This window comes from Bubalus kerabau, chromosome 16 (genome assembly GCF_029407905.1).
Source record: "Bubalus kerabau isolate K-KA32 ecotype Philippines breed swamp buffalo chromosome 16, PCC_UOA_SB_1v2, whole genome shotgun sequence".
NCBI classification, from domain to species: Eukaryota; Metazoa; Chordata; class Mammalia; order Artiodactyla; family Bovidae; genus Bubalus; species Bubalus kerabau.
The window spans coordinates 43,942,988-43,968,217 of record NC_073639.1 but is presented as its reverse complement, the minus strand read 5'-3'; the positions used below and the strand labels follow the sequence as shown (position 1 = coordinate 43,968,217).

Here is a 25,230-nt window from a genome sequence, read left to right as displayed (position 1 = left end):
TTTTGATAATTAGATTATATTGATTATATAATGTGTGTTTGTAGTATATGTGGTCATAAAATTATTTAAGGTAATAGTAATTCTATGCAATAAAAAAAGGAAAATTTTAATACATCTTATGAAGATTTTCAAGATTAAAAAAGGAGAGGTAATATAATAAAGCCCCATACACCCCTTAACCTGCTTCAGAACCATGAATTTCCTGCTGTTTCAAAAGTAAATTTTGGCTGGAAATAACTGATTACTTCAACAGTATAGTTTAGTGTATTTGCACCTTAAAAAGTCCATTTTGGAGATCATTCAACTTTGTTGGCATGAACTTACAAGGAGACACCTTTAGGATGTTTATCTTGTTCTGCTTATGTTGAAAAGTAGTTTGTTTCTCATATTTATGAAAAACATCAGCTGAAACTAAGTCCTTTTCAAGAACAAGATTGGAATACCAAAATGAATAATAGCAAGAAAAGAGGTACAGATAAACTCAATGACTTGGATAAACTGCTTTATAGTAACCACTATTTCTGGGAAAAATACATCTTATTTAGATGTTACTTCCTTTGAATTTTATAAATAAAGTTTTCCCTGTGGGATTAACAGAGAGCAGTTAAGACTTCCATGTAATGTAGTTTTCCAAATTTAGGAAAACAACAAAAAAGAGCAGCTCGTAAGATTTTCCAAGTCTGTTTCCTCAGTACTGGGCGGCAGGACCCTGGTATTTGGGGGCAGGTGGGGAGGCTTTCCTCTTTGGGAGCCCCGCTTGGTGCGCTGTGGGCCATCCAGTGCGTGGATCCTGAGCACTCTGTCACGTGCGGTCAGTTGGCTGTGTCGCTGTGAGGTCGCTCACTGCACACAATCTGAAGGTTTCAGAGCTTCACTCAAAACCTGGATGTCTTTCCACACAGTGTCATTTTTCTAATGTTCACTCCCTTAATCCATATGGATTAGAAGCAGCATATTTGCAAAGGGGAGGAGGAAGCTCCAGTTGGGAGTTGAGGCCAAAATATCTTTAAAAAGCAGAGTAACTGCGGTCATTCAGTGTTGGAAACAAGAGATTGCTGGGGAGGGGAAATATGTGTGTGTGTGTGTGTATATCTATATCTATATCTATATCTAAAATAAAACTGTATATATATAGTTGTATATAGTATATGTGTGTGTGTCCATGTATACATTCTTCAGCATTATGGATGAGCATAATTATTATTACACAGGCAATCTTAGACATTAAGGGACAATTAAAATGTGGCTAGTATATTCTTTAGGAATTTGGGGAAGATCAAACATTCTGTTAACAGCATTTAAGAAAAAAAATATTTGGTACTTTTCCCATGTATTTACAGCATTGTCTAGAGATGATTTTGCCCTGATCTTCTCTTGGTGCTGGTTAGGCTGATTTGTGCAGTCAGCGGTTGTCACCTGCATGCCTGCTATGTGCTGGAAATCAGGTTGGCCGTGGAGATGCCACAGTAAAGTTGACCAGACCCCTGCTGCCATGGAGCTTATGTTCCTAGTGGGGCAGACAGGATTTAGGGGTGTAGACCATTGTTGTTTCATTCAGATGTTAGCATGTTGGGCTGCTCTTACTTTGTGGTAGAAAAGAGGGAACATTTGTGTCAGCTCAGCTGCTCAGAGATCCCTACGGTGCTGATGGGTCCTGATGCTCTGGGTGGGAGCAGGCAGGAGCCGTGGGAAGGTAAATGTAGGTTGGGATGCTCAGTGCAGTCAACAGTGCAGGGCTGTGTATTCAAGGACAGGGGCTTGGATTTTCTCCTGAAGGCAGAGGAGATGAAGAGCAGGTGTGAGGTGCTGTGACTGCATGTCAGGAGAACAGGCAACAGGTGTGCAGAATAGAAGCAGATGCTGCCTCTGTAGTCCTGTAGGAGATAATGGTGGGATGATGGCTTAGACGGGTTTCCCAGGTGGGTCAGCAGTAAAGAATCCACCTGCCAGTGCTGGACCTGCAGGAAACTTGAGTCCTATTCCTGGGTTGGGAAGATCCATTGGAGGAGTAAACGGCAACCCACTCCAGTGTTCTTGCCTTGATAATTCCATAGACATAGGAGCCTGGCAGGCTATAGTCCATGGGGCCACAGAGTCAGACAAGACTGAGCGACTGAGCATGTGAACACGATGACTGATACCAGGTTTTCACAGGTGGGTGGTGAACGTGGTCAGCCTGGGAGGATGTCTTTTTGAAACAGGAACTGGTGGAAAGACGGGCTGTGAACAAAAGAGAGGAGTCAAGGATGATGATGCCAAAATTTTTGGCCTAAACAGTTGGGTTCTGACTGGGGAAAAGCAGATTTGTGGGGTAGAAATTTAAGATCTTTTCGGATGTTTTGAAGATGAAATGGCTATTACACCAAGTAGGCATTTAGAAGAGTGGGTATCACAGTGAGGGCTTAGGTGTGGGGTGTGGCTTTGGAAGCCATCAGGTTATGGATGACGTTAAAAATCACAGACTGGATGAGGTTACATGGTGCAGAGGAGAAGAGGACTGACAGCCCCTGGAGGTGGGCCATTTAGAAGTCAAGTAGGGACTTCCCTGGTGGTCAAGTGGTTAGGACTCTGCACTGTTACTGCAGAGGGTCTGGGTTCAGTCCCTGGTCAGGAAACTAAGATCCCACAAACCCCATGATGTGGCCAAAAAAAATAAGTCAGGTAGAGGAATGGGCAGGGGCAGGGAGTCCAAAGGAGTCAGAAAAAATGGTTAGTAAGAAATAGAGGAAAACAATAGAATGGGAAAGACTAGAGATCTCTTCAAGAAAATTAGAGATACCAGGGGAGCATTTCAGGCAAAGATGGGCTCAATAAAGGACAGAAATGGTATGGGCCTAACAGAAGCAGAAGACATTAAGAAGTAGTGACAAGAATACACAGAAGAACTGTACAAAAAATCTTCATGACCTAGATTAATCACAATGTGTGATCACTCACCTAGAGCCAGACATCCTGGAATGCAAAGTCAAGTGGGCCTTAGGAAGCATCACTACAGACAAAGCTAGTGGAGGCAAAACCAATACAAAAATTGTAAAGTAATTAGCCTCCAATTAAAATAAACAAATATATACTAAAAAAAAAAAAAAAAAAAAGCTAGTGGAGGTGATGGAATTCCAGTTGAGCTGTTTCAAATCCTGAAAGATGATGCTATGAAAGTGCTGCACTCAATATGCCAGCAAATTTGGAAAACTCAGCAGGGGCCACAGGACTGGAAAAGGTCAGTTTTCATTCCAGTCCCAAAGAAAGGCAATGCCAAAGAATGTTCAAACTACCACACAGTTGCACTCATCTCACATGCTAGTAATGGTCAAAATTCTCCAAGCAAGGCTTCAACAGTATGTGAACTGTAAACTTTCAGATATTCAAGCTGGATTTAGGAAAGGCAGAGGAACCAGAGATCAAATTGCCAACATCCATCAGGTCATCTAAAAAGCAAGAGAGTTTCAGAAAAACATCTGCTTTATTGACTATGCCAAAGCCTTTAACTCTGTGGATCACAACAAACTGTGGAAAATTCTTAAAGGCAGAAATACCAGACCACCTGACCTGCCTCTTGAGAAATCTGTATGCAGGTCAGGAGGTAACAGTTGGAACTGGACATGGAACAACGTACTGGTCCCAAATTGGGAAAGGAGTATGTCAAGGCTGTATAGTGTCACCCTGCGTATTGAACTTCTATGCAGAGTACATCATGAGAAACACTGGGCTGGATGAAGCACAAGCTGGAATCAAGATTGCTGTGGAAATATCAATAACCTCAGATATGCAGATGACACCACCCTTATGGCAGAAAGCAAAGAAGAACTAAAGAACCTCTTGATGAAAGTGAAAGAGGAGAGTGAAAAAGTTGACTTAAAAAGCAGAGACATTACTTTGCCAACAAAGGTCCATCAAGTTTCAAAGCAATGGTTTTTCCAGTAGTCATGTATGGCTGTGAGAGTTGGACTATAAAGAAAGCTGAGCACCGAAGAATTGATGCTTTTGAACTGTGGTGTTGGAGAAGACTCTTGAGAGTTCCTTGGACTGCAAGGAGATCCAACCAGCGCATCCTAAAGGAAATCAGTCCTGAATATTCATTGGAAGGACTGATGCTGAAGCTGAAACTCCAATACTTGGACTACCTGATGCGAAGAACTGACTCATTTGAAAAGACCTTGATGCTGGGAAGGATTGAGGGCGGGAGGAGAAGGGGATGACGGAGGATGAGATGGCTGGATGGCATCACCGACTCAATGGACATGAATTTGAGTAAACTCTGGGAGTTGGTGATGGGCAGGGAGGCCTGGCATGGTGCAGTCCATGGGGTCGCAAAGAGTCCGACACAACTGAGCGACTGAACTGAATTGAATAAGAGGAAAACCAGGAGACTTAGAGAAGATAATGCTGTAAAGAAAAGAGAGTCATCACATGCTACTGAGAAGTGGAATTGATACAAGGTCAGAAAAGACTGAGATACCAGAGAGGATGCTGGTAGTTCTTAGAGGTTTTTTTTTTTTTTTTTTTTTTTTTTGAGTTTCAAGGACCTAGTGATTGGGGAGTGGGAGAGGAGGATGAGAGAATGGAGACAGTTTATTTATGTAGACAACTCTAAAAAGAGAATTTCCATCATGGGAAAAGCAGAGCGTGGATAGTAGCTGCAGGGGCTGTGGGTTCAAGAGTGTCCCCTCCCTCTGTATGGGCGATGGACGTAAGGTGTATTTATATATCAAAGGAAGCCATTCAGGAAAGAGGGAGAAACGGCTGATGGGGAGAGAGGAGATGAGCGTGCAGGAGCACAGGAGGCACTGTAGCAGGACTGAGATCTCGGAGAGGATGCGACAGGAAACAGGGCAGAGCCTGTTATATAATTTAAGACCTGGTATTTTTAGACCCATGACTTAAGTCTCATTCTTTCCTGGGAAGAATTCGTGTGATTCAGTCCCTTAAAACTCTGTGTTTAATGTGTGTTCAAGGACCCATGTTGCCTCCCGGATTTCAGTGAATGTTTCGGGTGGTCGCAGGAAGAGCAAGGCAAAAGAGAAGTCAGGTGAGGTGTTTTCAAGTGAAAAAAAAAAAATCAAGAGTGAGTGGCATGGTTTGGAGTTTGCAGACAGGGAACACATCTGTGTGTGTTGATCCCGGTGTTTCGTTGGTAGCCCCAGTGAGCAAAGTGCAGATGCTCTTGAAGTAATCACTTCTATAGCCAGTCCTTATTATTCCTTCTTAGTTTCTCCTTAAGAAGGAATAGTCATTTTCTCTTTTGCATTTCTGTACTTTTGGGACATTTTACTCAGGCTTAATATAATAAGATGTTTTTTGAAGATGCTGTTCTTGAGGTAATTTTGAATATTTAAACATTCATGTTTTCCATAATTTTCATAATTTTTTCTTCAGAGATGAATCAGCTGAAATAACAAATCTTTAAGTTATAAAGCATGTGCTTAGTCATTTTAGTCATAAAAATAATGACTTTAATGAAAGCCTACTTTTGTCTGAAATTCCATACCGTTAAGTAACATCAGTGTTAAAGTGTGGATGACGTTATCACTTTATAAATTAATAGGTTTCCTTTCTGGTTTTCAGCTTCCTTTTCATTTTCTATTTACCTTGGAGAACATTAATTTGTCCACATGTCCTTTGCAAAGTATAAAACACATACAATTTTGTTCTCTATGAAATGAACCTGGTGAAGCTGACATCTAACAAAATGTTTTTTTTCAAGCGTTTCTTTACCAGATTTCATTTTATTTTGTTAACCTAGGTACCATAAATACTTACCTTGAGGCCAATACATGGTTGTGACAATCATAGAAATAATCTTAATTTTCTACATAATGTCTCATTTATAATTTAAAACTATTAGTGTGTGTTTTAATGACAAATGGTGAACTCATGTCTTTATTTTTTGTTTTACAGGTTGATGTGTGAAACTGTGAGATACGAAAGACATGAAGCCAATGAGGTTTTGTACTAGTAGGTGTCTCCTTTTTCTTTGCACCGTGCGTGATATGGCAGCTAAATGATGCACTTAGAGTATCAGAGAATTACTAGGGACACCTTGTCAAGTCAGCGTTACTTAATTTTGCATTAACTTTTATTGCATATTGTAGCAATGGGAAGCATTTCAGCTGTTTCCGGTCATAAAGTAGAAGTTTGCAGCCTTTTGCTGATAAGTCTGCATATGCATTTATGTGTCTCTCATGTAGTTCAGAGATGGTATTTGACATTATGGAGTATTTTGACTTTTATCGCTATGAAATGAGAAATAGTCTGGACTGGAGTCTTTCCAAAAGAACAAAATGCATATATTCCCACCATCACAGCAGATGAGAGGTAATGATAGCATAAATGCCATATTTTGGCTTGTTTTTTTTTTTTTGACTGCACTCTGTGGCATTTGGGATCTTAGTTCCCCAACCAGCTATTGAACCTGGGCCCTCGTGGTGAAACCATAGAGTCCTAACCATTGGACCACCAGTATGAAAATGAACTGCCCGTGTCTCTCTGGGCTTAGTTTCTTCCTTAAATCATATTGATATTCTTTTTAAGGCGTGTGACACACTCCTTGAAACAATGGCAACTAGTTTCTTAAAGAATGTGATAAGTACTCAGTAGATAATTATTAGTGTATTAAGGATGTGTAAGTTCTGATCTGCTAAGTCACTTCAATCGTGTCCGACTCTGTGCAACCCCATAGACGGCAGCCCACCAGGCTTCCCCGTCCCTGAGATTCTCCAGGCAAGAACACTGGAGTGGGTTGCCAAAGTTCTGATCTACTAGACATATAATTCTGCTGATAATGTTTGCCATGAGTGATGGTTGTTTTGTTGACTTTTCTTCCTGTTTTTCAAGTCACTTACTAAATAATTACTACTTTTCATGCATATTATAAGGAATCTTTATTGAAATAAATAAGATACAGCATCTGCGCTTAAGGAGACATGAGTCTTTTGGTAGAAGTACAAACAGAAAAAAATGGAAAACAGCAACAACAAAAACTAACCAACCAGAATGCCTATAGGTTTGCACAGAAGGGGTGCAGGGGAGGGTCTGGGAGAAGTGGCCCTTTGTACTCTGTCTCCTAGTGTGTCTGGCGTCTCGAGAGACTTTCTCGGCAGGAGACACCATGTATACAGGGGCACAGAGAGGGGAAGGGCCTGGCCTCACATTTTGAACAGTGTGGCAAGTATAGTGCGAGTGGCCTGGGGTGTTGTGGGGTCAAGAGAAGAGGTAGGTCACAGTCACATTTGCTTGTGAACATATTGTTAGAAAAGTCATCCTTGCTTCTTTAGGCAACTGGAAATGAGTGCTCTTCCTTCTCAATTACATTTTATTATGGAAAATCACAGATGGTCACAGTATTAGTGACATGGTAATAAAACAGACCCCCATGGATTCATCATGCCACACTGTCCACTGATCACCAACAGTGCTTTATCTCTTACTCCACCTCCAGCAGATTATTTTGAAGGAAATCCAGACATATCAATTCACCCAAAGTTGTTTTGATATGTGTTTTTATCTTTAAAAGATAGACTCAAGAAAAAAAAAAAAAGCTTAGCCACAGTATTATCATCAAACCTCAAAACATTCTTTCATATCATGAAAATTAAATTTTTTGGGTACAGTTTGTTTATTGGTTGGTATCTTTCTTAAGTGTCTTTTAATCTGCAGGTAAGTGGCTGGTTTTCAAGCAGCAAAATGATGTGACCAGAGGCCTTCCAGCCCCACTCATTCCCCCCAAAATAGGCTCTGTGTCTGCCTGAAAGCCCAGGGGGAGCGTTGGATTGAGTGGACTGGCAGGGAGATCTGTCAGGCGGCCACTGCCAGAATCTGAGATGATGATGCTTGATCTGGGGCAAAGACAGCAGACACGGGACAGTCAGGGGTGGATTTTTTCTTCTTAATTTTGGCTGCACTGGGTCTCCATTGTGGTGCTCAGGCTCAGAGGTTGAGATGCACAGGCTTAGTTGCCTGAGGCATGTGGAATCTTAGCTCGAACCCGAGTCCCCTGCATTGGAAGGCAGATTCTTAACCACTGGACCCCACCAAGGAAATCCCACGGATGGATTTTAGAAGAAGACACGGGTGGATCTGATGCAGGATGGTTCTTGGCTGTCTACATCCATCTTTAGGCTTCAAAGGCCGTACATACATCCAATAAAGTAGAGTAAAAAATAACCAGATGTAATTGGTAATGAGAAAACTCACACTGGGGGTAAATGCCCTTAATAAATTTATCCTTGAAGGAATCAAGATGTAAATAATTTAGACTATTAGTTCTCTTTTAGGAGCAATTAAAAGCTACCTGTGGAATGGGTGTACGTATGTTAGGGTTGATGATCTCTGATGAGTATTATTAATTTGTTTCAACAGTCCAGTGGCAGTCAGTGTCAGCTTTCTATTGGTTTGTCCTTTCCCCCTGAAACATGATCTGGGCCGTGTTGACGATGAGATAACAGCAAATGTGTAACAAGCCCTCTGTCCATCCCACATACGTGAATCCAAGCCTTGTGTGTATTAGTTTACTTCCTCCTTGCAGCCGCCCTGGTGGATCTTTTCATCACCGCTGTTATACATGGGAAGGCCCTGAGGCTTGGAGAGAACAGAAAGCTGCCCCGAGAACACAGCTCAACCTGGGGTCTGGACTCAGCCCCCCCAGACCTAGTGACTCTGCAGCCTCAGCTGTCCCCCTACGCAGCAGCATCCCCACCCCCTTCATGCCTCCATAGAAGATGGTGTCCTGTGAATGTGGGTGAGGAATGCATCTCTCCAAGGGGTGGAGGGCGCCTTGCCAAGGGGCAAGGGCGGCCCCTGCAACTCACCAGCCCTTCTGCCCGCATTGGCCTGGCTTCCTAACAGTTATTATTTATTATCCATTTAAATGGAAGGTAGATTACAGTGTTTTAAATATACTTTTTTTTTTTTTTTAATAGAGTCAGTTTAGGCCGTGAGCTCTGCTGATCACACACAGCCATGACTTGGAACATCCTACATTGACTGCATTTGGGCTGGAGTTTGCAGCCTGAGCTGATTATGTTAATTGTTCCTTTCGATGAATTAGTATCAGGTGGCAATGTAAGCAGTGAAGAGTCTGTGGGTCATGATTTCATAAGACCAAAAGTTCAGAGACTGAGTGTAGATTCACCCGGTCACACTCCCAGGCTTTGGCCTACCTCGCGTGAAGGATGATGATCCGTGAACAGGCTTGTCTGCTCTGAGCATTTGGTGTAGGCGCAGGTTTAAAAATGAAAGAACATCTGTATTTGGGGTGTGTAAAACTCCTGTGATGATTTAATAATACCACCACTTTTCTAGGGACCTCTTGTTTTTACCTCATGGGGGGACTGACTTGTTTGCTTGAGCTTGGAGAATGCAGTGTAGTCGAAATACCAGAGACTTTCAGAATTTGGTTTTATAACCAAGAGATGAGTATTTGTTTTCCTTATTATGTTTGTGTGCTGGTGACTTCGAAGACTATAATTATCATACTTTCACCAGGTAAATCTAGTACTCTTTTAATCCACCTCTGTGCCTCGCTGTTCTCATCTGTCAAATGGGAACAGTGATCACAGGGTCCCCGCTTTGGTGCCAGTGTGAGGCTGATATACAGGGCCCTGTGTGGAGAACACAGAGCAGGCACGCGCAGTCAGAAATGCCAGCGGTGGGCAGCGTCCTCACTCCATCCACTGTTCTCATTGTTTAGATTTTGTTCCCCATTGTTTTAGCTGCTTGAAGCTTTGTTTAGGAAGGAATTACCACAACAGTGTTCTATCAATAATTCCCCTGGTGTTATTTTAACATAAGCAGTGTGGCAGAATGCCATTTTAAGTTGTACTGCGATTCAGGGGAGAGTTGCAATTCTGATGAAATGGAATTTTTAAAGTGTAGACTTGCCCATTTAGGGTCTAATGTTTGTTATCCTAGAAAGTTAGGTATCGTTAGTTGAGCTTTACACAGTGGACAGAAACATCAGGTAAATTCTCCCTTCCTTTCATTTGTGATTGAGTATATGGTTGTTTTGCTGGCTTGGAAGTGCTGAGTGGAACAGTATACATTTCGTACCTGAGGGACTTCAGAGAATTTAAGAAAGGAGCTAAATACATGTGTCCATTCTCTTTTTCTTTAATGGCCAGCCATCCTCACCATTTTGGTTTAGTATCTAGTGAAGTGCTAAAAAAAAAACCTTTGGATAAGAAATTGAACCATCAAAATGTGTTTTGTTTTCTTAAATTTAAAGCACACACAGACACTCTATAAACTTGGGTAACTGTATTGCATGCCCACGATCCACACGTGTTGGAATGGGTGCTTTGCTTTCCAAAAGTTTTCATAGCACTTAGATATGGGATTATCTCCCTTTATTGCAGAAGAGGAAATGGTTCCTTTATTAGAAAAAGCTAGATTAAGATCAATGGCATCTTCTAAGGTAATTTCATCTAAATCTACATCTTGCAGAACTTTGGCCCAGCTGCCCCTCTCCCAGGACCTAGCAGTCTTTATAGTCTGTGATGCGGTTTCTGGTTTCCACAGTAGCCTGAGTCCAGATGTCACATTTCCCTGTCCCCTCTACATTCCCTTCCTATTCCAGTGGCCATTTTATGCTCATATCTGCCTGAACCTCTGTCCCCTCCTCCCTCTGGAGGAGGAGCTGCCCTTCCCCATGGTGTTGGTCACCCTTTCCCCTGGTTCCTCCCCCTGGAAGAAGTGGTGTTGGCCCTCTTCCCCCGGAAGGAGGAGCTGCCCCTTCCCTGTGGTGTTGCTCCTCCCCCCAGAGATCCTCTTTTCCCTTGAGGAGCTGCCCCTTCCCTGTGGTGTTGCTCCTCTCCCCCAGATCTCCCTCCCCTGGAGGAGGAGCTGCTCCTTCCCTGTGGTGTTGTTCCTCTCCCCCAGATCTCCCTCCCCTGGAGGAGGAGCTGCCCCTTCCCTATGGTGTTGCTCCTCTCCCCCAGATCTCCCTCCCCTGGAGGAGGAGCTGCCCCTTCCCTGTGGTGTTGCTCCTCTCCCCCAGATCTCCCTCTCCTGGAGGAGGAGCTACCCCTTCTCTGTAGTGTTGGTCCTCTCCCCCCAGATCCCCTTTTCCCTGGAGGAGGAGCTGCCCCTTCCCTGTGGTGTTGCTCCTCTCCCCCCATATCTCCCTCCCATGGAGGAGGAGCTGCCCCTTCCCTGTGGTGTTGGTCCTCCTCTCCCCTGGTCCCTCCTCCCCCTGGAGGAGGAGCTATGGCTTTGCGCTGTTGCTTCCCCCACCACCCCCACCTCTGGTTCCTTGCCCAGACTCATAGGATAAAGATGCTCAACTGTGAGCTTGGTATGTTGTGATGTACACATGTGCTGTGTGTAAGTATGAAAATTCAAATACTCATGGATACATGCCTACCCACAAATAGATTTACTTAAGATTGTTTTATGTACATATGGTGATAGTTTAAGGTTTCTCAGCAGTACTTTTCGGAGAAGGCGATGGCAGCCTACTCCAGTACTCTTGCCTGGAAAATCCCATGGATGAAGGAGCCTCGTAGTCTGCAGTCCATGGGGTTGCGGAGAGTCTGACTGAAGCGACTTAGCAGCAGCAACAATACTTTAAAAAATAGAATATTTTATATTTACTTTTAATCTTTGAAAATGTTTTATTTTTGTGATGAATCAAAGAGCAGTAAAATAAATCATTTAAAAATGTATTTAGTTGGTGAACTCCATCAGAGCAGAAACTACATTGGGTTAGATTTACGCTTGTGTTGCCCAGCACAGACATTTGCATCTTGTCTGTTCTCGTTGTTATTTTTTTGCATTTACTTGAAAGGAGTTATTCCTTTGCTAGATCAGCTGAGAAAGACCTTCTTTATGGTCTTTCAGGTAAAACAGCATGCATGTTTAGGGTTAGGGTTAAGTGTTAAGTCCTTTGTATTGATTTTCTATGAAACTACTTAGTGAGTAAAAACCTGAACTCTTCTTAAATTCAGCTGTTTAAAGTTGCATGTAGTCAGCAAACGAGGTTCCCTTCCTGTGCTTTCTGATCAGTGCGGCCACAGTGCTGTGAGCTGGCAGTACGTGTCAACCCTGACCTTGGCAGTGGGGTGGGCAGGTTCGGTGTGGGTTTGTTTCTGGACAGTTGCAAGTTAGAATTTCTGGTGCCACTTTTCTGTAGGTGAGGAGCAGGTTTACCCTGAAAATGAAACTGTAGTGTGTAACTGAAAGACGCAGATGTGTGAATTTCATGACCCACTGGTGTTTTTCAGAAGAATTTTTGGCTGCTCTGTTAAATTTGAGAAATTGTCCCCGAAGTCCTTGGGTTTAGCCATCTGCCCTCAATATAGCTGAATCACTGATGAATGGATGGTCATAAATTGTAATCTGCATCGATGTTTTTTATTTAATTCAGAAAAAGTTCATTGAGTAACTTCATGACACTTAAGACCTCACGCCTTCATTTTGTTTTTAAAATGAATTTTATAAAGTTAAGAATGACTATATGTTGAGTCTATAGAATCTTTGGCTTTACTAGTTCTTTAGTTGTTTATATCATTCCCTTTGCTGGTTTAATGAATTACCCTGGTTAAAAAAAATTATGTCCACGTATTCCCCCCCATTTTCAAAATACTGATTTTTAAAAAATAAAAATATTTTCAAAATACTTTAATATATTCAAAATAAAATATTTTCAAAGTATTTAGCTGAAATAGCCTCAATATTTCCATCAGTTATCAGAGTTCTTACTGATTTTACTGATTTATCCTATTTGTTGGATTTAAGCCACAATAGTTTGTTGAGAGGAAATTAAGGATTTTCTGAAAAACTTAATGTTATAATGATGCTGTTTTTCCTTCAGAGTTTTTAGTGATAAAAGTGAAGTAGCTTCTTATGATTTGGAACTTTTAGGAAATGGAACAAAAAACCTCTGCTTGTAATATGTGTTTTCATAAGTGTGGAAATTTGTGGTTATGTGCTTGTATATAATTAAATATTATGAAGTATATAATTTTATAGAACAGTATTGCTGTTCTTTACGTCAGGAATGTGTGTGTTAACCCTTGGTAGAGGACTCTTTCTGTCACGTGTCCTACACTTGATGCCTGAGTATGGCTGATGTGTGTGCTTTGGCTTTCTTTGGATGGTGATCTGGTGTTGTCAGGGTCGCACACTGCCCAGCTCCTTTAACTTTTCTAGTGAGCTTACTCTCTGCCATTGGCTGCACAAAAATGTATCATATATATTTTGTCTTGGAGCATAAAGCTTCGAGTCCCATCAGGGAGCAACAAAAAATTTTATTAAACTTTTTGGTAAATCCAGTAGCAGAAGTGACAGTAATACATTTGTGAAAAAGAGCACAGTTCTTACGAATCTGCATGTTGGAAGGTGGCGATTGTCAGAGCTACAATTTTAAGCCCTGGAACACTTCGTTCATGAGAAATCCTCCTCGATTCTATCGTGGTGGCTGTTAGTGGTGGAAGAGCTGGATGAGGTTCTGTCCCCTGGGTCTGGTCATGTCCCTACTGAGAACCTCTGGTCTGAACTCGCTGCTGGGCTCCCGTGAGAAGGTACAGGGTCACCTGGTGTCAGAAGGCAGAGTTAGTCCTGCTCTGTTTTTTGGTATAATTGTATACATGAGAGTACATGTCTGCACCGGTCAGAAGAGACTAGTGACCGTGTGTGTGTGTCGGAGGGGAAAGGGGGTTAGAATAAGATGTCAGACTTCAGCAGGGGCTTTGGAGAGGACCCCACAGGATGTGGTGGTGGGTTGTGCAGAGGAAGAAATTCAGGAAGACTTTCTGTTTTCTGTTTTATCCTTCGACTGGATGATGTTACCAGGACAGCAGCTGTAGGAAAAGAAACAAGTATTTTCCTAGTCGTGGTCTCTGGTGGCCGGCCCTCTGAGTTCCTTGCTTGTGGGCTCCACTTACTTGGTGGAATTTGGATGGTCTTCATTTTAGTTCCCACTGAATGAAGCCAGTAGGCCTGGGAGGTAACACTGCTCCCAGATGCCGGGGGCTGCTGTGTGCAGCTGGGGCTGCGTCCGGGTGGTGTGCATAATGCAGTGCAGCCTCCTTTCTAAACCCAAACCTGATCTTGTGGGTCCACATGGCTGCGTGTCCCTGCCCCTTCCTGAGTGGGCGCCCTCTCCACCGGCCCTGGAGGTTTCTGGCCGTATCACCCACCGTGCTCCTGTGTGGTGGCCGCCTCTGTGCATCTGTGTGTCCTGATGCTCAGTGGCTGTCGTCCCATACAGCCCCATAGGGCATCCTCCACTCCGGTCCCTCCTGCCTGTGCTGCGCTGCCCTTGACCTGCTCCCGAGGGACACCCTTCCTGTAGACCCGATGCACTCCTTGGGCACTAAATTCTCATCCCGATGGTGTTTTTTGCATGGGGACCATTCCTCTAGTTTCTGTTGGTTGACATCCCCTCTCTCCAAATACACACACACACAGACCAGATGTCAGTTTGTGGCTGGCAGGGGTGGGTGTGAAGCTCTGTGTCCACAAGGACAGGAGTGCCCTTGCCTGAAGCCCCTTCCTCACCCCATCCCTCCTACCCTTTTTGAAGTCTTTTGGCCACTTGGGCTTCACTTAAATTTTCGTATTGTATTAGCAACTGAATTAAGTGGCTTCTCTCCAATTACTTTTTTGCCCTTTGATAATTCTGTTTCTGACTTATTCTGTTTTCTTTTGAGTTATTAGCTTATTATCCTTACCCCTCCTCACCCCACTCCCCCGCCTCCATCAACTTGTGCTAGGTCCCTGTATTCAGCTTCCTAAAGGGGAACCTGGGACAACACAGCTGCTCACAAAGCCCTTTCATGGGGAGACACTGCCACCCTGTGGACATCTAGGTTATTGTCAAGGACGTTTTTTAACCCTCACTTCATTTTTCTAATTCCTGGTAAATTGAAACGCATGGCTTTGACTTTCAGACACTTTAACACCTCACCTGAGTTAGTGTCTGCTGCTGCTATGTCACTTCAGTCGTGCCTGACTCTGTGTGACCCCATAGACGACAGCCTACCAGGCTCCCCCGTCCCTGGGATTCTCCAGGCAAGAACACTGGAGTGGGTTGCCATTTCCTTCTCCAGAGTTAGTGTCTATTCAACTATTAATTAACTTATTAATAAAATATCTGAGTGCAAGTTGAGCATCGTCTAATGTGTCCGTGGAGTTACTGAAGAGTAGAGGAAAGACTTCTGAGATGATGATACTCTGCTTCTTGTGGACAAGTCCAAAGTGGCTGGGAACCCAGCAGAGTGACTCACTTTATTTGGAAGGTACTAAAATGTTTCTCAGAGGAAGTGGTCGTTAACCTGGAATTCAAAGGATGAGTAAGGAGTTTACTAGGCTAAAGATACCCTTTAGGAGCTGGAAGAGCAGGTTTGTTCGAAGGTCCTGAGGCATAGGGGAAGGAAATGGTGTAGGTTGGTGAGTGGCATGCAGTCTGAAGCCCAGGACTTGTTGGGGTTGAGAGCAGAGAGGAAAGGTGTAGGTGACCCTTTCAGAGGTGGTTGTGAGAGAGAGGAAGAGACCAGTGTTCTGTGTCCCTGCTATGCAGGGTGCTTGGTATGTATTGTGTCATTAAATCAGAGTGACGTTGTGAAGGACTAATATCCCCATTTCACAGTTGAGGAATCAGAGCCTCAGGAGCTGACGTCACCAGGATCACATGGCTGGTGTGACAGAATGTGTGTTCCAAACCTTTGCTCTTTGCAGGGCATCAGACTGCTGCTTTTAGGTGCTGGTTGTTGGGGCTTGATCTCGGTTCCCTGAGCAGATGCTGCCAAGATCCTGACCTGTTCCCACAAGCTGCATCTCCTGGCCCTGCCTGCAGGGGGCTTCCATGCAGGTGGAGGGAGCCACCTAGGTTGCTCAGGGATGAGAAGTGGATCGAGAAAAGCATGAAACAGAATGAATTAGATGGGATAAGTATTTTGGAGTGTGGGAATCAGTGAGAAGACCTTATTGAAGAAGTGGTGTTAGAGCCATTCCTTTGGGGCGCAGGGTGACTTAGAAGGTAGGGAGATACCATCTAGGAAGGGGGTTTGTGCTGAGGAGCAGAGGGAAGTGAGGTGGGAAGAGTGGGACCAGGTTACACATTCCAAGGCTGCACCTGCCCTTCTGGTTTAGCCCAGGAGGTGTGGGCACCTAGACTGGTCAGTCGTGATGGCTTTTTAGGGTGTTTCTGTCTGATCACACGGCATGGCGGATCGGTCGTTTTATGATGTCCTGTTTATATTTTGCTTGCTTGTTTTGTTTGGCTTGATTCATTTTCTCTCTGTTGACAGAATCAAAACAGAAGCTCTGCTGAGGGCCTTATCATACCCTGGGCTTTGTGGCTTTCATCTTGTTGGGTGTAGGATGGGAGGTGTTGGAATCAAATCTTTGTCTGCTGGAGTTCTTAGCTCTGTCTAAAACTTTTAGGTCTTCTCTGAGTGTCCATTTTGGTGATCAGAGGGGCCTCTGTAATCTCTAGGTGTCTCTTTTCTACCTGTTACTGGTGATGTAACACTAAAGTTATTTGTAAATGGTCAGTTACTCCGAGATTCAGCTTTTACCATTTCAGTAATCCTTGATGGGACTCCTGAGCTCATAATTTTAAAACATTAAACAACTGGGAAAAATATAAGTGACATTGGTGAGTAAAATTAGTTGTATCCACAGTGACTGACGTGTAGTATTTTTTACTCCTGGCCATTTGTTCCTGTTAGGCTTGTAATTATTATTCTACAAGTCAGTCTTCTGTTAGCCAGCTGCGTTGCCACATATGTCTGCAAGGGAGATCTCAGATTCATTTTGCTTCCCCTCTAAGTGTAGACAAGTTGGATGCTGTTACTGCTAAGTAATTTCTTTCTCTTCATTTCTTTTTAAAAAGTAGTCATTACTTGGCAATATAGAATTCGTGGTGACAGGTGCCCTGTGGGAAGGGGCGTGGTTGCAGATGTTGAAGAAAAATGGGTTATGTCTACACTGAAACACTGCCTGCCTGATACATAATTATTATAAATGCAGGAGAGGGCAGGGTAGCACAGTGGTTTCTAACGAACTCAGGAGACTTTTCTGGCCAGTTGAGTAAAACAGATTTTATTGGTGGCATCTCAGTATGAGAAACTTAAGCGACTCATTGTTTTTGTATTCTTCGTTCTATTCTCTTTTTGTAAGAAAGCCTTCCTCAGTGATCGGTGCAGATAAATAGAAGAAAACAATAGAATGGGAAAGACTAGAGAATATCAAGGGAACATTTCATGCAAAAATGGGCTCAATAAAAGACAGAAATGGTATGGACCTAACAGAAGCAGAAGATATTAAAAAGAGGTGGCAAGAATACACAGAAGAACTATACAAAAAAGATCTTCACGACCCAGATAATCACGATGGTGTGATCACTCACCTAGAGCCGGACATCGTGGAATGCGAAGTTAAGTGGGCCTTAGAAAGCATCACTACGAACAAAGCTAGTGGAGGTGATGGAATTCCAGTTGAGCTGTTTCAGATCCTAAAAGATGATGCTGTGAAATGCTGCACTCAATATGCCAGCAAATTTGGAAGACTCAGCAGTGGTCACAGGACTGGAAAAGGTCAGTTTTCATTCCAATCCTAAAGAAAGGCAATGCCAAAGAATGCTCAAACTACCGCACAGTTGCACTCATCTCACATGCTAGTAAAGTAATGCTCAAAATTCTACAAACCAGTCTTCAAGAATACCTGAACTGTGAGCTTCCAGATGTTCAAGTTGGTTTTAGAAAAGGCAGAGGAACCAGAGGTCAAATTGCCAACATCCGTTGGATCATCAAAGAAGCAAGAGAGTTCCAGAAAAACATCTTCTACTGCTTTATTGACTATGCCAAAGCCTTTGACTGTGTGGATCACCACAAATTGTGGAAAATTCTGAAAGAGATGGGAATACCAGACCTCTTGACCTGCCTCCTGAAAAATCTGTATGCAAGTCAGGAAGCAACAGTTAGAACTGGACATGGAACAACAGACTGGTTCCAAATCGGGAAAGGAGTATGTCAAGGCTGTAAATTGTCACCCTGCTTTTTTTAAGTTCTATGCGGAGTACGTCATGAGAAATGCTGTCATGAGAAAAGCACAAGCTGGAATCAAGATTGCTGGGAGAAATATCAATAACCTCAGATACGCAACTGAGTGCCGAAGAATTGATGCTTTTGAACTGTGGTGTTGGAGAAGACTCTTGAGAGTCCCTTGGACTGCAAGGAGATCCAACCAGTCCATCCTAAAGGAGATCAGTCTTGGGTGTTCATTGGAAGGACTGACGTTGAAGCTGAAACTCCAGTACTTTGGCCAGCGGATGCAAAGAGCTGACTCATTTGAAAAGACCCTGATGCTGGGAAAGATTGAGGGCAGGAGGAGAAGGGGACGACAGAGGATGAGATGGTTGGATGGCATCATCAACTCAATGGACATACTTTTGGGTGAACTCCGGGAGTTGGTGATGGACAGGGAGGCCTAGCGTGCTGCAGTTCATGGGGTTACAAAGAGTCAGACACAACTGAGCGACTGAACTGATGCAGATGACGCCACCCTTATGGCAGAAAGCGAAGAAGAACTAAAGAGCCTCTTGTTGAAAGTGAAAGAAGAGAGTGGAAAAGTTGGCTTAAAGCTCAACGTTCAGAAAACTAGGGTCATGGCATCTGGTCCCATCACTTCATGGGAATTAGATGGGGAAACAGTGGAAACAGTGTCAGACTTTATTTTTCTGGGCTCCAAAATCACTGCAGATGGTGACTGCAGCTATTAAATTAAAAGACACTTACTCCTTGGAAGGAATGTTATGAGCAACCCAGACAGCATATTCAAAAGCAGAGACATTACTTTGCCAACAAAGGTCTGTCTAGTCAAGGGTATGATTTTTCTAGTAGTCATGTATGGATGTGAGAGTTGGACTATAAAGAAAGCTGAGCGCCAAAGAATTGATGCTTTTAAACTGTGGTGTTGGAGAAGACTTTTGACAGTCCCTTGGACTTCGAGGAGATCCAACCAGTCCATCCTAAAATTAATCAGTCCTGAATATTCATTGGAAGGAGTGATGCTGAAGCTGAAATTCTGATACTTTGGCCACCTGATGTGAAGAACTGACTCATTTGAAAAGAGCCTGACACTGGGAAGGATTGAGGCCGGGGAGAGAAGGGGACAACAGAGGATGAGATGGTTGGATGGCATCACCGACTCAATGGACATGAGTTTGAGTAAACTTTGGGAATTGGTGATGGACAGGGAGGCCTGGCGTGCTGCAGTCCATGGGGTCGCAAAGAGTCGGACAGGACTGAGCGTCTGAACTGACTGATAAGATACGAATCTTTAAAAAAGACAACTCAATAATAAAGACATTATCAGCAACATGAATGAGCCTAGAGATCGTCATATTGCGTGAACTAAGAGAATGAGAAATATATGATATCACTTAAATGTAGAATCTAAAAAAGGATACAACACTGCTGTATTTAAAATGGATAACCAACAAGGACCTACTGTATAGCACACGGAACTCTGCTCACTGTCATGTGGCAGCCTGGATGGGAGGAGAGTTTGGGGGAGGATGGTTATACGTGTGTGTGTGTGTGTGTGTGTGTGGCTGAGTCTCTTTGGTGTCCACTTAAAGCTATCACAACACTGTTAATAGGCTATTTGTGTGCTCAGTACTTAGTCATGTCCGACTCTTTACAATCCCATGGACTGTAGCCTGCCAGGTTCCTCTGTCCATGGGATTTTGCAGGCAAGAATACTAGAGTGGGTTGCCATTTCCTTCTCCGGGTGATCACCCTGACCCAGGGATCTAACCTGTGTCTCCTACATTGGCAGGCAGATTCTTTACCAGTGAGCCAAGCTAATGCCATCAGCCATACTCCAATATAAAACAAGTTTTTTTTTGTTTTTTTTTTTTAAAAAAGAGTAAGGACTTCAAAATAAAAGTTTTTGCCACTGGTACCCACAAATGTTACAAAAAATGGTACAAATGAATTTATCTTCAAAACAGAAATAGAGTTACAGATGTAGAAAAATAAGCTATGGTTACCAGAGAGTAATGGAGGGGAGGGATATATTGGGAGATTGGTATTGAGATATACATACTACTGTGTATAAAACAGATAACTTTATGTTTTAAACACACACACACGTCGCTTAGTTGGTAAAGAATCTGCCTGCAATGAAGGAGATCCTGGTTTGATTCCTGGGTTGGGAAGATCCTCTGGAGAAGGGGAAGGCTACCCACTTCAGTATTCTGGCCTGGAGAATTCCATGGACTGTGTAGCCCATCGGGTCGCAAAGAGTCGGACACGACCGAGCAACTTTCACTTTCACAAATGTAGATATTAAAACAGATACACTTTGTTTTACACCTGAAACCAACAAGCTATTGTAAATCAATATACTCTGATTAATATACTTTAAAAAATTTTTTAAAAACCAAGGCATTTTGACTGTCATATTTGGCGTGGCAAGTAGTACGTGCCCACCAAATCCAGTCAAGTGTTGGCAATGGTCATTCTCTGCAAATACCTCCTGCAACAAACACAGCTCTTGTGAGTTAAGATTTGAATTTTTTGGAAAAGGGAGAGAAGCAGCTCATCCATCAGGCAAATGACATTACAGTAAGTGGGAGAGGTCTGGAGGACCGGTTTCTTATCTTCACGTTTTAAATCTCTGCGCGGCTTTCCTGGTATGAAGCATCAGCCCTATTCGTAGGATAATCGGTGGGTGTTCAGGGGACCAGAGTGTTTACTGTCACAGTGTTTTGTCCATTTTGGACGTGGGTTGCTTCTTCATGTGTGTTTTCTGATCAGCACCAGGAAAGCTGAGTTTACAAACCTTGTGTTCGTTTTGTCCAGGGTAATTTTACCTTCTAAATGGACCTATATGGAATAACTAAAAAGCTAGGGAATGTTTGTTATATTGTCTGTGTCATGGTTCATCTGGACCATGGTGACATTTATCGTGCTTCTTCCCTTGATAATAGTTCATTATTTGTGTTTACTGCGTCACGTGCCTAGTTAGTCAGTGGTGATCAGCCTCAGTTTCCTACTTTTCTAGATCTCATTTCTGTCGACCAGTCTTTTGGTGGGGGAGCTTGTAAGTGCAAGAGCAGAAAAGTTTACAAGATAATTCTTTTTCTTCTTTTTGTTTCAGTGATTTATTACTTGTTAAAAAATTTAAACCATTCTTGCATTTGGCAGAACAGAGTTTTACTTGACAGAAATCATAAATTAATAATATATATTGTCACCATGTAGGAAGAGAAGTACATTTGCCCTGCCATCCCCCCAAATTAGGTGAGTCGGTGTTAATTGCAAAAGCTCATGACTAAAGACTGGAGAGAAAAAGGTATAAATTATTTTTTGAAGTACTTTACATTTTCATTTGTGAAATCATTTTACTTTGATTGTTTCTTTGTAACTAAACTTGATAGTAATTTTCCTTCATGTTTTCTTGAGGCTTTGGTATTGAGGACTGAGCAGTTGTAAAACAGAGTATGGACTTAGGGGGAAACAGTGAATTGTTGATTTGAGTTAGAAGCAGATCGCAATGAAAACGATTAGGTGATGTTAATTAGTGTTTTAAATAGCTTATTCAGAGTTGTAAATAACACTTGTGTGCCTGCCTGTATGCTAAGTTGCTTCATTCACGTCTGACTCTTTTGCAACCCCATGGACTGTAGCCATTTAGGCTCCTTTGTCCTTGGGAGTCCCCAAGCAAGAATACTGGAGTGGGTTGCCATTCCCTTCTCCAGGGGATCTTCCTGACCCAGGGATCGAACTGGCAGTCTTATGTCTCCTGCATTGGCAGGCAGGTTCTTTACCACTAGAGCCACCTGGGAGGTCTTGGTATCCTTTAAAAACTTTCGGAATCTGTTTGCCAAAATAGAAAAAGATTTGGCAGAGGTTGCTGCAGACTGTCTCAAGTGTGGTTTGCCAGGATGCAGGTTCCATGCCGTCCTCCCAGGAAAGATGGGTGGGTGCGTACCTCCTTCCAGTGGTTAGAATGTGCACATGGTGCAGAGCTTTGGAGCGGCCCCTTAGAGTCTGAGATGGGGGGCCACGGGCTGGGGTGACCGAGCCACACAGCAGGAAGAGCCTGGTTCCAACACCGCTTGTTACTGTACATGTGAAAGAAATGAACTTTCTCTGCGCTTCAGCCACTGCTGTGTTTGGTTTTCTGTTTTCATAGTAAGCTGAGCTCTATCCTGACAAATAAATTTGATAAACTTGGCTCTTTAAAATACAAAGAACTCAGCACATGGTAAAAAGCACACTAAACAAAGTCAAAGCTGAAGCAGCAACCTGGGGAGAAGGTTGTCACAGCTCATGTCTTCAAACTGATAGCTTTAATAAAGTGCTTCCAGATAAGAAAAAGTCCCACGGCTTGTAGAGCACTGGCTAAAAGTTATGATTTCACAGAAGGAATGCGTAGGGCTCGTGAACATAAGAAGAAAGGTGCTTTTACAATAATGAGAGGAAAAGTAAAAGTGAACTGAGATACAGTTTTTGTTGAGCAGATTGGCAAAACCCCCAAAGTGTGATAAACAACCAGGTTCAGGGATGGAATGCCCTCACCCCTCGCCTCTCTGCACCCCCTCCGCCCTGCCAGGCTGCCCGGCGCGAGGCCTCTACACAACCTCCATGCCCTTGGCTGACAAGCCTCACCATCTGGGAGCTACTGGCCCCTCATCCCCTTTGCTCAGATGTGCTCTTTTCAATGAGACCATTGTGCTCTGCTCCTTGAGCATTTAAAATTATCACAACCCACTCCTGTTTTCCTTGCCCTACACTAACTTATTCCCCAGAGCATGGATTTATAATTTACTAATTTATTATATTTATTGTTTATTTCTTCTTTTATTTATTTTTTAGCTTTTTGGCCATGCCACGTGGTATGTGGGTTCTTATTAATAGTTCCCTGACCAGGGATCAAACCCGCACCCCCTGCCTTGGAAGCACGGACTCTTAAGCACTGAATAGCCAGAGAAGTTAAGTGTATTTATTTTTGTGTGTATTGTCCAACCAGAATATAAGCCCCAGGAGGACAGGGATCTTTGTTGCTGTTGTTTCCTGAAGTCCCCTAGGCACCTAGAACAGCCCTCATTGAAAATTTGTTAAATATTTATTACATAAATAGACGCGACTAGCATGGCCTTAGGGAGGCGGTGGGCTCCTGAATTACTCAGTGCTGCTGCTGCTGTCACTTCAGTCGCGTCCGACTCTGTGTGACCCCATAGATGGCTGCCCACCACGCTCCCCTGTCCCTGGGATTCTCCAGGCAAGAACACTGGAGTGGGTTGCCATTTCCTTCTCCAATGCATGAGAGTGAAAAGTGAAAGTGAAGTTGCTCAGTCGTGTCCTGCTCTTCACGACCCTATGGACTGCAGCCTACCAGGCTTCTCCGCCCATGGGATTTTCCAGGCAAGAACACTGGAATGGGTTGCCACTGCCTTCTCCGGAGTTACTCAATAACCACCCTATATTTATCAGAGTTATACTGTCTGTGCCCTTTGACTCAGCAGCTGCACATCTAGTTACTAATCACATTTACTCCTGTAGGTACAAGATCATTCATTACAGTTTTCATTTTATTTTTCAATGATTGCCTACATTAGAAACCACTGAAATGATGGCCAGTAGGGGCTTGCATGGCTCCCTGGTGGCTCATAAATAAGGAATCCCCCTGCAGTGCAGGAGATACAGGAGACTTGGGTTTGATCCCTGGGTCAGGAACATCCCCTGGAGGAGGATATGGGCAACCCACTCCAGTATTCTTGCCTGGAGAATCCCAGGGACAGAGGAGCCTGGTGGACTACAGTCCATGAGATCACAGAGTGAGACGAGAATGAAGCAACTTAGCACACACGTAGGGACTTGCTTAAGTCAGATAAGCCACGTCTAATAAGAGAGCTGTCTTCTGATGAAAAGACCTCTGCGTTAGCACATAGGAAGGAACACCGTAGCATATGCCCTCTTTTCTGTATAAAGAAAAGAGGGTGGAGGGAATGAGTGTTTGTCCATCCTTGTGTGCATAAGGAAGTTCTAAATGATGCCCACAACTGTGGTAGAGAAATGTGGGGGCTTGGTAGACGGCGGAGATGGCTGGGAAAACTCAGTTCTACTCTTTACTTCTGTATTTTTCTTTTTATGAAACAAAATAAAATATTTTCAGCTCAAAAAATTACACTAAAAAATAAAACTTGGAATGAAAATGGCACATGCTGTAGGTTTAAATATACTGGTAGATATCTTTAGGTTATTTGGCTGTGAAAAATCATTTAAAAAAATTATTCCAGTGGTTGAAGACTGGTATTTTCGGTACATGTTTTATGATATTTCATTGTTCTTCAGGATTCTGAGATTACCATGGGTGCAGTGTGCTTTGTGTGTTTTTATTTTTATTTCTATTTGTTGGAGATAATCATCTGATGTTATTGTCTTTTCTTTTCAGTCCTGATGATATTGGGACCTGCTGGTACATCCTTCTCTCCGGTTCCGTGTTCATTAAGGAATCCATGTTTCTTCCACGAAGCAGGTATTATATAGACGTTCTGGAGTAGATGATCCATAGAGCTTGAAATCCTTTTGCAGAATGAGTGTTTTTGCAGACTTCCTCTCTGCTTTAATGTCCTATCCTACTGACACAAAGTAGGGCAGTACCTTGGGGTGCTGGTATGTAAATCTTAAGAAAGGACTCTCCTGTGTTGTACACACTGTTCCAACCTCTGTAACGAAGGGCAAGGGTGAAGAACACATCTGTGATATGCTCCGTGAACCTGGCAGGCTAGTTGAGGTCATGTTTGTTCAGAGGGACTGAAGACTGCCTCTGTAACAGGGAGTCTCCTGCACATCTAACGAGAGGCCGAGGGGGTTCCATGGGCCCACGCAGGACAAGAAACCCAGCTGGCTGGGGCTGCCCCAGGCCCCTGTGGTCTCATCTCTGGGACGCTTCCCCTCTCCCAGGCTCTCGCTGTGACTTTGGCTCCCAGGTGCTGACTGTTGATTTGTGACCTGTGTCACTGACATCCGTACCATTTGATGTATCATTTGATTTGTGTCTTTTCTTCATATCTTCGGGCCACAATCTGGGGGGTGGGCTGGGGACAGCTGTTACCTGGTTCCAATCAGCTGTAGCCAGAGAGGGTCAGGACTCCCCAGCCACAAATGCAATTGCCTGTGGGTGGGTTCCTGAGGCCTCCTGGGACCACTGAGTTTCAGGCGTTGTTTTTTTCCGCTCGATTGTATATTTTTTACAGTTAAATATTTTAATTTTGTC

The 25,230-nt window shown here is 43.3% G+C and overlaps 1 protein-coding gene across 13 annotated transcripts in view; it reads left to right on the top strand.

Moving 5' to 3' along the window:
* RAPGEF2 (Rap guanine nucleotide exchange factor 2) overlaps positions 1-25,230 on the top strand; it is a 275,356-nt gene that overhangs the window by 87,072 nt on the left and 163,054 nt on the right. For all 13 annotated transcript variants that reach the window (XM_055550911.1, XM_055550903.1, XM_055550904.1 and 10 more), the window contains exons 3-4: positions 5,896-5,952; positions 24,406-24,489. In XM_055550911.1, coding sequence (XP_055406886.1) covers positions 5,896-5,952; positions 24,406-24,489 — 141 coding nt within the window. The remainder of the gene's footprint in view (positions 1-5,895; positions 5,953-24,405; positions 24,490-25,230) is intronic.